The sequence below is a fragment of the Acipenser ruthenus genome, chromosome 45 (genome assembly GCF_902713425.1).
Source record: "Acipenser ruthenus chromosome 45, fAciRut3.2 maternal haplotype, whole genome shotgun sequence".
NCBI classification, from domain to species: Eukaryota; Metazoa; Chordata; class Actinopteri; order Acipenseriformes; family Acipenseridae; genus Acipenser; species Acipenser ruthenus.
Genome location: NC_081233.1, coordinates 9,360,957 through 9,373,948, shown reverse-complemented (window position 1 = coordinate 9,373,948; position 12,992 = coordinate 9,360,957). Strand labels below are relative to the sequence as shown.

The 12,992-nt window shown below is 47.8% G+C and overlaps 1 protein-coding gene across 6 annotated transcripts in view; it reads left to right on the top strand.

Moving 5' to 3' along the window:
* LOC117400908 (formin-like protein 3) overlaps positions 1–12,992 on the top strand; it is a 38,350-nt gene that overhangs the window by 21,845 nt on the left and 3,513 nt on the right. For 3 of the 6 annotated variants that reach the window (XR_009319736.1, XM_059013069.1, XM_059013072.1), the window contains exons 6-26: positions 80–226; positions 1,070–1,178; positions 1,831–1,907; positions 2,149–2,242; positions 3,150–3,224; positions 3,653–3,763; positions 4,006–4,155; positions 4,793–4,894; positions 5,489–5,783; positions 6,031–6,135; positions 6,279–6,403; positions 6,514–6,716; positions 7,319–7,553; positions 8,004–8,072; positions 8,385–8,465; positions 9,448–9,577; positions 10,347–10,507; positions 10,813–10,914; positions 11,933–12,025; positions 12,427–12,559; positions 12,663–12,785. Coding sequence is in view for 5 of the 6 variants with exons in the window: in XM_059013069.1 (XP_058869052.1) it covers positions 80–226; positions 1,070–1,178; positions 1,831–1,907; positions 2,149–2,242; positions 3,150–3,224; positions 3,653–3,763; positions 4,006–4,155; positions 4,793–4,894; positions 5,489–5,783; positions 6,031–6,135; positions 6,279–6,403; positions 6,514–6,716; positions 7,319–7,553; positions 8,004–8,072; positions 8,385–8,465; positions 9,448–9,577; positions 10,347–10,507; positions 10,813–10,914; positions 11,933–12,025; positions 12,427–12,559; positions 12,663–12,754 (2,689 nt within the window). In the remaining variant the exon portion in view is untranslated. The remainder of the gene's footprint in view (positions 1–79; positions 227–1,069; positions 1,179–1,830; positions 1,908–2,148; positions 2,243–3,149; positions 3,225–3,652; positions 3,764–4,005; positions 4,156–4,792; positions 4,895–5,488; positions 5,784–6,030; positions 6,136–6,278; positions 6,404–6,513; positions 6,717–7,318; positions 7,554–8,003; positions 8,073–8,384; positions 8,466–9,447; positions 9,578–10,346; positions 10,508–10,812; positions 10,915–11,932; positions 12,026–12,426; positions 12,560–12,662; positions 12,786–12,992) is intronic. The other 3 variants (XM_059013071.1, XM_059013070.1, XM_059013073.1) reach the window with 2 other exon arrangements.

Below are 12,992 nucleotides of genomic sequence, written 5' to 3'. Positions count from 1 at the left end.
GCCTGCCTCCGTGCTGCTGTAGCCGTGCTGCGGTTGTAACCCCGCCTGTCCTGTTGTTGTCGTCGTGTTTGTGATGCAGGTTTGATTTTGAGGCTCTGGAGAATGGGGAGGATGGCGTGCTAGACAAGTCGAAATCCTGGAGCAGGTCCATTGAGGATCTGCACCAGAACTGTGCCCAGCCTTTCAGCAACAGCCTCGCTCGCTCTGCCCGCCAGTCTGTCCTACGGTATGTAACCCAGCGAGTCGCTGCTGCTCCGATCAGGGGTGCAACAGACAGGCAGGGAGGAGCCTGGAACACAGGGGGGAGGGGCCAGCTTTCAGTTGTTCTGAAACGAACCCATGTTGCATCCCTGCTGGGCGCTCCTGCATTGACGTCTGTGTTATGCTAATGCTGGTTTGCTAATGCAAGTTGTGTTTTGCCTGTCTTCAGTTGAATGTACATGATAATATGCTTACTTCTCTTCCAGGTGTTGTGCTCCCAATTCAGGTTCTTGTGAGCTAATCAAAGGGACAGTGAAGACTAGCCTCATTATTAATGAACCTCTTTCTCTCTGCAGTCCAGTCAAAGGTGACCAAGGAGAACGTGTGCCCTTCTGTTTCTTTACAATCACAATGTTACCAGGATCTGCTCTCTCTCTCTCTGATATAAACAGAGATACCTGCAGCATGATGGACACACTTTAGTGCAAATGCTTAGCGCCTCGCATGCTGAGGCAGCACTCCTCTCCGCGCACACTTCTCTACTGAACGACGTCACTTTCCGTTTGAGGTTCCACTGCTTAGTTTTCTGCTCTTAGGTCACCCTGTATTTAAGGCATGCATGTCACCCTCCTGGCGTCTCGAGATCTTTTATAGGATCAGATTTTACTTCAATGCAAACATTTCAGAACTGCACATGCTAAAAGTTCACAAGTTCTTTCCACAGCAGGTTTGATTCAACTTTAGAAATCATTTCATCCAGACCCAGAGTCAAATAAAAGGGGTATTTTTATTTGCTTCCTCTTTCCTACTCTTTCAGTGCGAGAGAAGAAGCACTGAGGTGTAAAACCGTGTCCCTTGTCTGTTGTAGCTACAGCACGCTGTCAAACAGGAAAACCATAAAGAACTCTCGTCTGGTGAGCCAGAAGGATGACGTGCACGTCTGCATCATGTGCCTGCGAGCCGTCATGAACTACCAGGTACAGAAAACCGACACCACTCGCTGCTGCCTCTGCGCTCAATGGATCGCAAAGTCTTTACTCCAGTGCACCAAAAATAAATACATAAATAAATAAAATAATTGAATTGTGACAATACTGCAGATTGCCACAGCAGCTTGTCTACAGCAGCTGCTCACCCTGTCCTGTAGAACCCCAGCAGCTGCTCACCCTGTCCTGTAGAACTCCAGCAGCTGCTCACCCTGTCCTGCAGAACTCCAGCAGCTGCTCACCCTGTCCTGTAGAACTCCAGCAGCTGCTCACCCTGTCCTGCAGAACTCCAGCAGCTGCTCACCCTGTCCTGTAGAACTCCAGCAGCTGCTCACCCTGTCCTGCAGAACTCCAGCAGCTGCTCACCCTGTCCTGCAGAACTCCAGCAGCTGCTCACCCTGTCCTGCAGAACTCCAGCAGCTGCTCACCCTGTCCTGCAGAACTCCAGCAGCTGCTCACCCTGTCCTGTAGAACTCCAGCAGCTGCTCACCCTGTCCTGTAGAACTCCAGCAGCTGCTCACCCTGTCCTGTAGAACTCCAGCAGCTGCTCACCCTGTCCTGTAGAACTCCAGCAGCTGCTCACACTGTCCTGCAGAACTCCAGCAGCTGCTCACAGTCCCATTCTTGCTCTTTTCCTTTTCAGTACGGCTTCAACCTGGTCATGTCCCACCCTCACGCCGTCAATGAAATTGCACTGAGTTTGAATAACAAGAATTCCAGGTAAGGAGGAAACGTTTCTCGTTGTTTCTCTCCCATCTTCATTACATTGCCAGTGTTGTTGGGATTGCACAGCCTTGGCTCTCAAGGCAGGGCTGTTCTGGGTAAAGGGAAGGGTGGTGACCTACCATGGGGTTGAGATCTGGGGGGGATTAACTGAGATAGAACAGGCAGAAAACGGACAATTTGAATTGCAGGAGCTTTTCTATTGGATTATTATAATATATTTTTTATTGTTTTGCAGAACGAAAGCTTTGGTTCTGGAGCTCCTGGCCGCGGTCTGCCTAGTGAGAGGAGGCCATGAAATTATCCTGTCCGCATTCGACAACTTTAAAGAGGTAGCTTTCAGTGTCCAGGTTCTTGCTTTCCTGCTGTGGGTTACCAGCGTGTGGTTCATGTGGAATCACTGGGACCAATGCAAAATGAACAGAATTTAGATTTGTTTTATTTCACATCATGCAATCAAAGAAACTACAAAATGATATTGTAAAAGTCTACCGGAAGCCATAATAATAGTACAGCATTTCATGTTGGATTTCGAAATGTCTTTTTTTTCAATTTTTGTCAGTTTTTCATGAAGTAGATTATTATTATTTTTTAAAGGGTTCAGTTTGACACCGTTGTGTCTGTGTCTGAGGATCGGTGGTCTTTCTTGTTTTGAGCACTGAAGCAGCGACGTGTTCCCTGAGTCTCTTAAAACAAACCCAGGCAGAACGACGTCAAGTGATCAGGGGAGCCTCTTTCCAAAGCATGTGTCACATAACTGTCCACATTGAAAACAACAGATGTCAGCTAACCCTGGCAGTGATAAGGATCTCCCGGTCTGCCCGTGTGTTTGATTCCTCAAAGGAATCCTCAGGCTATTGTTTAGGGGCTCCATTCAGCAATCCGGAACCTGCCAATTAAAAGAACAATCGGAATGTAAATGCTTCTCAAAGTGAGACCCAGCTGAGTTGTTGTTGTGTTTTTGTTTTCCTCTCAAGTTTTCACCTGCTTTTAAAATGCTCCCAGCTGCAACGCCTGAATCCATTTGGAGCGGAATTCATTTGAACTCTTACTATGGATTAGAATCTATTCTCCCAGATAGTCAAGGTCTCATAGATTAAATTGCACGGGTATAAAGAAAATCACATTTTCTTCCTGATGGTAATCTTAAAAGACTTGAACTGAGCCCTAGAGGTGTGATGTTGTGTAGATCACTCTCCAGATACTGGATTGATTGTTTTTCATTTTGAACACGTTCAGGTTTGTAAGGAGAAGCATCGCTTTGAGAAGCTGATGGAATATTTCAGAAATGAAGACGGGAACATCGATTTCATGGTGAGTCGTCCAAAGTTTGATCACATGTGTTTAACCTGGAAGTCCCATTTCCTGATTTATTGATGACCTGTGCTAGACTGCGCAGGCCGAGGTTGAGACATTTTCACTGTGGAATGACTGCTTTACCTGCATACCGATACACTGCAGATGGAAATTACTTTATAGATGGATGGATGGATGGATGGATGGATAGAGAGAGAGAGAGGACTGGACGCCCCCTGTTGGATTATTGATGACATTACTACTGTACAGATAAATAGCAAGTTAAATTCTTGGGTTGAGTGAGCTGTATCCAAGCCATATATAACCATCATTTTCACCCCACTCCAATGATTTTTTCATGCAATATATATATATATATATATATATATATATATATATATATAGCTATTGTACAGTAAGCTGATGCTGGCGTGTTTTCTCTGCAGGTGGCCTGCATGCAGTTCATTAACATCATGGTGCACTCCGTGGAGGATATGAATTTCCGAGTCCACCTGCAGTACGAGTTCACCAAACTGGAGCTGGACGACTTCCTGGAGGTGAGGCTCACTGCCTTCTGCAGGGCTAGAAATAAGACTCCAATTGCATCGCAGGCTGGTCCCTTCCAGGTTGTACTGTGAGCTTCATTAACTACCAAGTACAGGTGCCGTCAACTTATTAGAAATCACACGAGTGATGATTAGTACTTAGCGGAATATCTTTCAAAACGAAAAATATTTGTATTTTTGTCAAACCTAACTTTTACCCCCCTGCTAACCGAGCCCGGGTTCTGTGCCTGCAGAGATCGAAGCACACAGAGAGTGACAAGCTGGCCGTTCAGATCCAGGCTTACCTGGACAATGTGTTCGACGTTGGGGGGCTGCTGGAGGACGCAGAGACCAAGAACGCGGCTCTGGAGAAGGTGGAGGAGCTGGAAGAGCACCTGTCCCACGTAAGAGACACGCTGCCACGTGACTGGAGAGCCGGGCAGACCTGCTGACCCCCCCCGTACTGCCTGCAGCATTCTGCCTGGGCGCCATCCAGCCGAGGGGTGTTCACAGTTCAGAGTTCATACTTTTCAATGTGCTAAACCATTGCAGTTGCTCCTAAATGCTATCCATTGCCAAATACATCAGCTGTAGTGTTATTAGATTTAAAATATCACAAATCTAGCAGTATATCAGGTTATTAGGTCAATTCCTCAATGTACAAACATGAGGGTCTTTAACACTATTTTATAGAACCCACCCCGTTTTTTTTTTTTTTGGTTTCACAGGGGATAGCCCCTTGTTGATAAAAAACCATGAAAATGAAATCTGTAATTTTGGGGGAATTTGAGTGGATAGAGTTTTTTCCCTCCCTAGTCAGTATGAAAGTGAAAGTGAATCAAAGTTTAGTGCCTGCCTCCCTGCCTGCAATGCTGTGTCATAACGCGCTCCCTCTGCATTATTAATGTATGAAGGTATTGTGTTGAGTTCACCCTCTGAGCAGTGCTGAGCAATGCCCAGGCCACTCTTCTGCAGTGTGTGGGATGTTTCCAGCACGGCTGACTCGTTCTCTCATAGAGATCTCTGCTCTCTCTCTCACAGTTAACAGAGAAGCTGCTGGACCTGGAGAATGATAACATGATGAGGGTGGCTGATCTGGAGACCCAGCTTCTACACAGAGACAAAGAGCTGGAGCTGGTGAAGGTAAGGGGGCTGGGGAGGGACCAGGGAGCTGGCAGCTACACAGGGCGGGGGGGCCTGCAGCCCCCCTCTTTCTGGTTCGAACAAACGTGCCGGAATGTTTAGAAAACATTTTCATTGTTGTGACCACACCCCAGGACTGTTTGGGTCTTTTTTTATATTAATATTTAAATATATATGTAATCATATATGTTAATGTGTATAGGCTGTTGGAGGGTGGTCGGTTGGGGTAGGGTAGGGTAGGGTGGGGGTGGGGGTGGGTGGGTGGGTGGGTGGTAGGTGGGGGTGACAGTCCCTGACCCCAGTAATGGACTTTTCAAAATCTTAATTTTTTTTAATTAAAAAAAAAAAAAAAAAACTTTTACCAACATTTTACAAATTAATTAAAAAAGCAAAGGATAGATAGATAGATAGATAGATAGATGGATACACACACCACACCCTTACATTTATTTATATACTGTATCACACTATACCACAAATGCTGCTCTGTACTATTTTTACCTGAATGAACATGCATGTGAGAGTTGAGGGCTGGGATCAGTAAGACTCTGGACTCCACCCCCTCTGACCTGGCGCCCCCTGGTGTCCCCCCAGGAAACGTACGAGTCGACGAACTCGCAGGTGCACACGCTGCGCCGCATGATCAAGGAGAAGGAAGACGCCTACCAGCGGCAATCCAACATCGAGAAGAGACTGCAGGAGCTGGAGCAGCAGGGAACCATCCGCCTTCACAAGCAGGCCGACGGGGACATTGACATCGTGCCTCTGGGAGGAGGAGGAGGAGGAGGGGGTACAGGGGGAGGCTCGGGAGGGCCTGGAACTGTGGAGACGCCCTTCTCAGAACCTGCACCCCCGCCCCCGCCCCCACCCCCACCCCTGCCTACAGCAGGTACCGTACTCTCGCTCTGTTTGCGTCATCGATTGCATCCCCCGATGGTGTTGGATAGCCGTGCCACAGAATGGCTGAGAGAGAGTTATCTGACTGCCGACACGCATGCATTGCTGATCAGATCGACGACGAACAGGATAAAGTGCGTCTGTGAAACGCACACAGTGGATAGCTGGAATCGCCAGACGGTGGGATGGTTTCCAAGGTTTTAAATGGTTTCCCCCCTCTCATTTCTTTGTGTTTCCAGGGGAGAGTCTTCCAGCGCCAGCCCCGCCCCCTCCTCCGCCCCCTCCCGCAGCCCCGCCCCTTCCTGGAATGTCGCCTTCTGTCATCCTGAGCGTCGGCCTATCGGGTGAGTCCGTTTTGTAATTCCACCGCTGCGTGTGTAATTGTGTCGTGTTAATCACTCTCTCCGTCGACCCCGTTCTGAATCTGGTTCTGTCTGCCGGACTGATCCGTCTCTTATCTCTGCCTGATCTTGTTGTCCCGCTGCAGCGATCCGGATAAAGCAGCCCATCAAGACCAAGTTCCGTCTGCCGGTGTTCAACTGGACAGCTCTGAAACCCAACCAGATCAACGGCACGGTCTTCAACGAGATCGATGACGAGAGGATAATGCAGGTGACAGTCATGTTTGATAGTGCAGCAGTAGAAGGTTTTATATATAGATCTCTCACTGTAGCAGCATATTTAACTCCCGTTTTGTGTGTGTGCTTCTTTTTGTTCCCCAGGAGCTGGATTTGGATAAGTTCGAGGAGCTGTTCAAGACCAAGGCTCAGGGGCCCATCGTGGACCTGGTGTGTCCCAAGAGCAAGGTGGCGCAGAAGGCCGTCAACAAGGTGACCCTGCTGGAGGCCAACCGGTCGAAGAACCTGGCCATCACGCTGCGCAAAGCCAACAAGAGCACGGAGGAGATCTGCAAAGCCATCCACACGTAAGAGCAGCCAGGCAGCGATTTCTACAGCATGAACACGGGAGCTGCACGAGCCCGTCACCCCATCATTCGGACCGGGCTCTCCACAGAAATCAGGTGCCGACAGTCTGGGGAGGCTCACTGGGGTCCATCGGGCTCATTTACCATACCGAGGGAAACGCGAGCTGCTTGGGTTTGTGTGGATTCTCTAAGAAAAGCAGCAGTCGTCACAAATCCGAGTTTATTCACTTTGAATGGTAAATCAGCCCAATCCACGTCAATGACCCTCACCTGGCTGTCAGCATCTCCTAATAAACACACTGACTTCTTAAGATTTAATTTGGTTTATTTGCCCTTCCCTGCTTATCAGCATACGCCACAAAACCGAAAAGAAACCCCACCCTCATTTGTGCTTTCTGTTTCGGGTTCTTGTATTGAAAAGCGTACTGGAAGAAACGATCATGCTTGTATCTTTTGATTTATATATATATATAAAAAAACATGTTAAAAAAACAAACACATACAATGTTAACCTATGTGTAATGCAGAGTATATCCACTGGGGGGAGCGCAGTAACGCTGCAGTGGTAACCCTTGACTTCTCGTTGGCGTGGTGGTTGGCAGGTTCGATCTGAAGGTGCTGCCCATCGACTTCGTGGAGTGCCTGACGCGCTTCCTGCCCACGGAGGCGGAGGGGAAGCTGCTGCGGCAGTACGAGCGCGAGCGCAGGCCCCTGGAGGACCTGGCCGACGAGGATCGCTTCATGCTGCACTTCAGCAAGATCGAGAGGCTCACGCAGAGGATGAGCATCATCACCTTCATCGGCAACTTCAATGACAACGTGCAGCTGCTCACGCCGGTACTGCGCCGCCAGCACGCTCTCCTTCTGATATATATGTGTGTTCCAGACTCCAACTGCAGAGCAGCTTCATCCATTCCACATTTTAATACCAGCTTGGTCAGCCGCAGTCTGTATAGGTAACGAGATCGAGTGTGTTTGATTAAACTCCATAGTAAAACCAGGAATGGATCGAGCAGCTATGCAACAGGAGTCTTATTTCCATCCCAGCTTACATTTATGTATACACTGTGACCCACTTTATCACAAATGATATATCTCACTGTTTACCCCAAACAAAGCCATGCATGTTATTAATTTTATAAAGCTGGCAGGTTGTAATAAGGGGAGGGGGTGGGGGGGTGGGGGGTCTTATGCTTACAGGAATTCAAGTAAGGCTTGAGTTGAAAAGAACTTTTGTTTTCCTTGACGAAAAACATTCTAACCTGTTTTTTTCTTTCTTTCGTTTAGCAACTGAATGCCATAATCGCAGCATCAGCTTCCGTTAAGTCCTCGCAGAAATTAAAGAAAATGTTAGAGGTAAGAATGCTCAGTCAATCACTACTTGATTTATATTGCGCCTTTCATACAGAAAGTGTATCGGAGCGCTGCACAGGACAACACCGGAGCAAACCAAATGCAAGACGTTTGAGGAGAAATGATGATGATGATGATGATGATGATGATGGTGATGATGATGATGATGATGATGATGATGATGATGATGATGATGATGATGATGATGATTGTGAGAATAACAACAGCAGTACTGACTGTCTTAGTAATAATGGCTTTGATTTTAAGAACGCAGGTGTATTATTTTTAACAAGCTTCTTGCACTCTCCATTACAGATTATCCTGGCCTTGGGAAACTACATGAACAGCAGCAAGAGAGGAGCGGTCTACGGGTTTAAATTACAGAGCTTGGACCTGGTGTGTGTATTATTATTATTATTATTATTATTATTATTATTATTATTATTGCTGGATTGAAGCGAGTGCAGTACTTGCTCCTTCGTCTAGCCCTGTGCAATTGTGTTACTTTACAGCTGGGATGGAAATAAGACTCTTGTTGCATAGCAGTTTGATCCATTCCTGGTTTTACTAGGAGTTTAACTGTAACCTTGTTGTGTGGTTCCCTTCTATTCTGCCCCACCAATGATACCTGGATGATTGATCAGTTCTCTTTCGGAGTTTTCCCTGACAGACACAAATCCTTTTTTTTTTCTTTTCGTTCTGTTTTGAAGCATTTCAAACAGACTCTCATTGTGAGCTATGTAAACATCACCCAGCACTGACTCAGAGTTCAGTATTAAATTGCAGTTTCCTGTGTCTCAAGGGAGGGGGGATGGAGAGGGGGGGTGGTAAACCAAGCCAGATGCAGTCTGTGTTGAAGGCTGTTTTTCCTGCTTCACAAAGGCTGGTTGCTTGTTGTTTTCGTTACTGCTGGCTCTCTCCAGATGCCCCGACTCTGACCCCAGAGTGCTGTGGGTGTGCCCCTATCTGGGCAGGACCTGACACGGCTACTCTGACCTCTCCCAGCTCTCCGTGCCAGCTCTGTGTTAGGCTTGGTGTCAGAGCTGGTTCTAGTCATTCTGTATTCGTTCCCAGCGTAGGCTGTCACCATCCAGCGTCCTGCTGCCAGGGGGTCTCACCGTCTTCCTTTATTAGCATCGCTTTCCTCTCGTGCTCGTTTCTTGCGGGTGGGGTGTATTGCTGTGCTTTATTTGCTGTTCGGTTATTGAACAGCTGACCTCCGTAGGAAACAGTGGGAGAGGAGGGTCCAGTGATGGTGTAACAAACGGTATACAATGGCATGTGTTAATCTGGAACCTCCTTGCTCCTGTGCATCAGGCTGCGTTCCCCTCCTTCCACCCGCTGTGTTCCTCTAGGCTAAGTGTTGGTTTCTCTCCAGCTCCTGGACACCAAGTCTACAGACAGGAAGCTCACCCTATTGCACTACATAGCCCTCGTTGTGAAGGAGAAGTACCCCGAGATCTCAGCCTTCTGGAACGAGTTGCACTTCATCGACAAAGCGGCGGCAGGTAGAACAATGCAATACATATAGAACCTGATATTGATGCGATCCAGCCATCGGGAATGTCTTTATAATATACAGCACTAGACCCTGATATTGATGCGATCCAGCCCTCTGAAATGTCTTTATAATATATAGCACTAGACCCTGATATAGATGCGATCCAGCCATCGGGAATGTCTTTATAATATATAGCACTAGACCCTGATATTGATGCGATCCAGCCATCGGGAATGTCTTTATAATATACAACACTAGACCCTGATATTGATGCGATCCAGCCCTCTGAAATGTCTTTATAATATATAGCACTAGACCCTGATATAGATGCGATCCAGCCATCGGGAATGTCTTTATAATATATAGCACTAGACCCTGATATTGATGCGATCCAGCCATCGGGAATGTCTTTATAATATACAACACTAGACCCTGATATTGATGCGATCCAGCCATCGGGAATGTCTTTATAATATATAGCACTAGACCCTGATATTGATGCGATCCAGCCCTCTGAAATGTCTTTATAATGTATAGCACTAGACCCTGATATTGATGCAATCCAGCCCTCTGAAATGTCTTTATAATATATAGCAAACCCTGATATTGATGTGATACAGTCGTCCTGAAATTTCTTTGAATCGGATGTTTAGGTATAGCTCTGTTAGAAAAAAAACAAAAAACAAATCTACAATAATGAGCACCCTACACACAACATGTTCACGTTGTGTTAATCAATCAATCAATCGATCTCTCTCTCCCCCTCCCCTCCCCAGTATCCCTGGAGAACGTGCTGCTGGATGTGAAGGAGCTGGGCAGGGGGATGGATCTGATCCGACGGGAGTGCAGCCTCCACGATCACGGGGTCCTCAAGAACTTCGTCAGCGCCAACGAGGGCAGACTGGAGAAACTGCAGAAGGACGCCAAGACTGCCGAGGTACCAGTCCACACACTCCCTGTCCCCTGCGTCTTGAGATCAAACTAGATACGCACCCAGGCTTGAGGCTGTCCAGCACAAGATCAGCTAGCCTATGTTTGCTAAACTTCGCACGGGCAGAATATTGATCTAGTACAGCAAACGCCCTGCAGTCATTTAACAGGAAAAGCAACCAACCCCTTGTCCATGTGGGATGACTTCTGGAACGTTGACGGTAGAGTGTTCTAAGCCATTGTTTTAAACGCTGCTTAGTAATCACTAGACCAAACACCTGACCCCCCCCCCCTCTTCTCCCCCCCTCCCAGGAGGCCTTCAATACCGTGGTTCGTTACTATGGGGAGAATCAGAAGACGACCCCCCCCTCGGTATTCTTCCCTGTGTTTGTCCGCTTTGTGAAGGCCTACAAGGTAAGCTCTATCTTTGTATACAACTTGCAGGGAACAAGCAAAGCACACACAGGGGTTTGCGTTCTATTGAAAGAGGGCCTCACCAGCCGAGCGCTAGGAGGAGAGCCGGCAGTGGAAGGAAGGGAGGAGCTGCTGCTGCCAGGCAGGAAAGAGGGCTCCGACAGAGGGGAGTAAATCTGTCTGCATCGGGAGCGCTTCTCGCTGTCGGATAGTCTCGTTACAAACAGTTAGTCAGCGGATCAGTTTCCCCTCCCAGGTTTTACATTGAAACCTTTCGCATCTTCTTCAGCTTCAGTATGAGGTTTAAAAGGTGTTTCTTAGACCTCTCTGGTGTTTCCCATTCTCAAAGCTGGAGAGGAGCTGCCAGGCTCACGAGTAGCCCTGGCTTCCTGAGATTGTTTGTTTGCTGCTGATTTATTAAACTGTGTTTGCTTCACAGCCGTCTGGCACCGCTGTAGCTGGGATGGGGAGAATAATTCAATAACAGGACAGCTGTTCAAGATCCAATTAGAGTTTGTTTTCTTTTATTTGTTAATGTGAAGCCAGGCCATCTAAAGAATGCATTTACAGTATTTAGTTTTTACAAATTCAAATAAATGGATTATCCTGAATATTCTTTAAAAAAAAAAAAACACACCTTTTTTAGATGGCTTTAAATACTATAAAAATTTGATTGCACACCTGTGTAGTCTCTTGTGATATATTTAAGTAAATGAAGTTTATATATCAGTGCTTGCGATATCTTTTCCAGGCAGCAGATCAGGGTGATGCCTTCAGTTTTAGCGACCGGAATGCATTTGTGTGTTTTGTCATGTCGGTGTCAAAAAAAAAAAAAAGTTCATCAAGTGACTCTGAACTGCTCTTCATACTGTGACTGTTTCACTACGGTGTGTTAATGAACTGAATGAACTGAGCCACTCGGAGCCTCTTAACAGCATGCTGAGTTCAGACAGGAGCAGTGTTATTCCCGCGCTGTCAGGAGATGCGTCACGTTGATTTCTTTTCTTGTAATTCAAAGGAAGCGGAACAGGAAAACGAGCAGAGGAAGAAGCAGGAGGAAGCCATGAGGGAGAAGATGCTGGCACAGGAGGCAAAGCAGCAGGATCCCAAGGTAAGAGTCCTGCCAAGAATGAGCTGTGCTCTAGTGTGACTCGGTGTGAGTGCGCTGTGCTCTAGTGTGTCTCAGTGTGAGTGCGCTGTGCTCTAGTGTGACTCGGTGTGAGTGTGCTGTGCTCTAGTGTGACTCGGTGTGAGTGCGCTCTGCTCTAGTGTGTCTCGGTGTGAGTGCGCTGTGCTCTAGTGTGTCTCGGTGTGAGTGCGCTGTGCTCTAGTGTGACTCGGTGTGAGTGCGCTGTGCTCTAGTGTGACTCGGTGTGAGTGCGCTGTGCTCTAGTGTGTCTCAGTGTGAGTGCGCTCTGCTCTAGTGTGTCTCAGTGGGAGTGCGCTGTGCTCTAGTGTGTCTCAGTGTGAGTGCGCTGTGCTGTTTCAGTATAGCTTGTTTGCCTCCATCAGTCTCAGGTCCAGAAGAACAGCAAGAGGCAGCACCAGCAGCACGACCTGATCACTGAGCTGAGGAGGCGACAGGCCAAGGAGCACAGGCCGGTGTACGAGGGGAAGGACGGCACCATCGAGGATATTATAACAGGTAGGGCAACGCGCTCACCATTCAGGCGCTGTCTTTTTCCAGTGTCTGTTCCTGGTGTGATGTTCTCTCTCTCTGTCTCTCTCCTCCGATCCACTCCCTGCAGTGCTGAAGAGTGTCCCGTTCACGGCCCGAACAGCCAAGCGGGGCTCACGGTTCTTCTGCGATACGGTCCTCTGTGAGGAGTCCAACTGTTAGTGCCCTCTCCGCCCAGCAGCACCCTGCCAAGGTCGAGCCTTCCCCCTCCCCCAGTACCTCCACCTCTCCATCCCTTCCAACTGCATGCATGTCTTACATAGAGCTGTGCATGCCAGCAGAGTCTCCAGCCTTCACTGCATCCAGCCACCCATCCATCCATCCACTACTAACCCAGACCTTCCCTTCTCATTACTACAGGATCTGTCTGCAACGGTATCCTCCGAGTGCTGCTGGATCG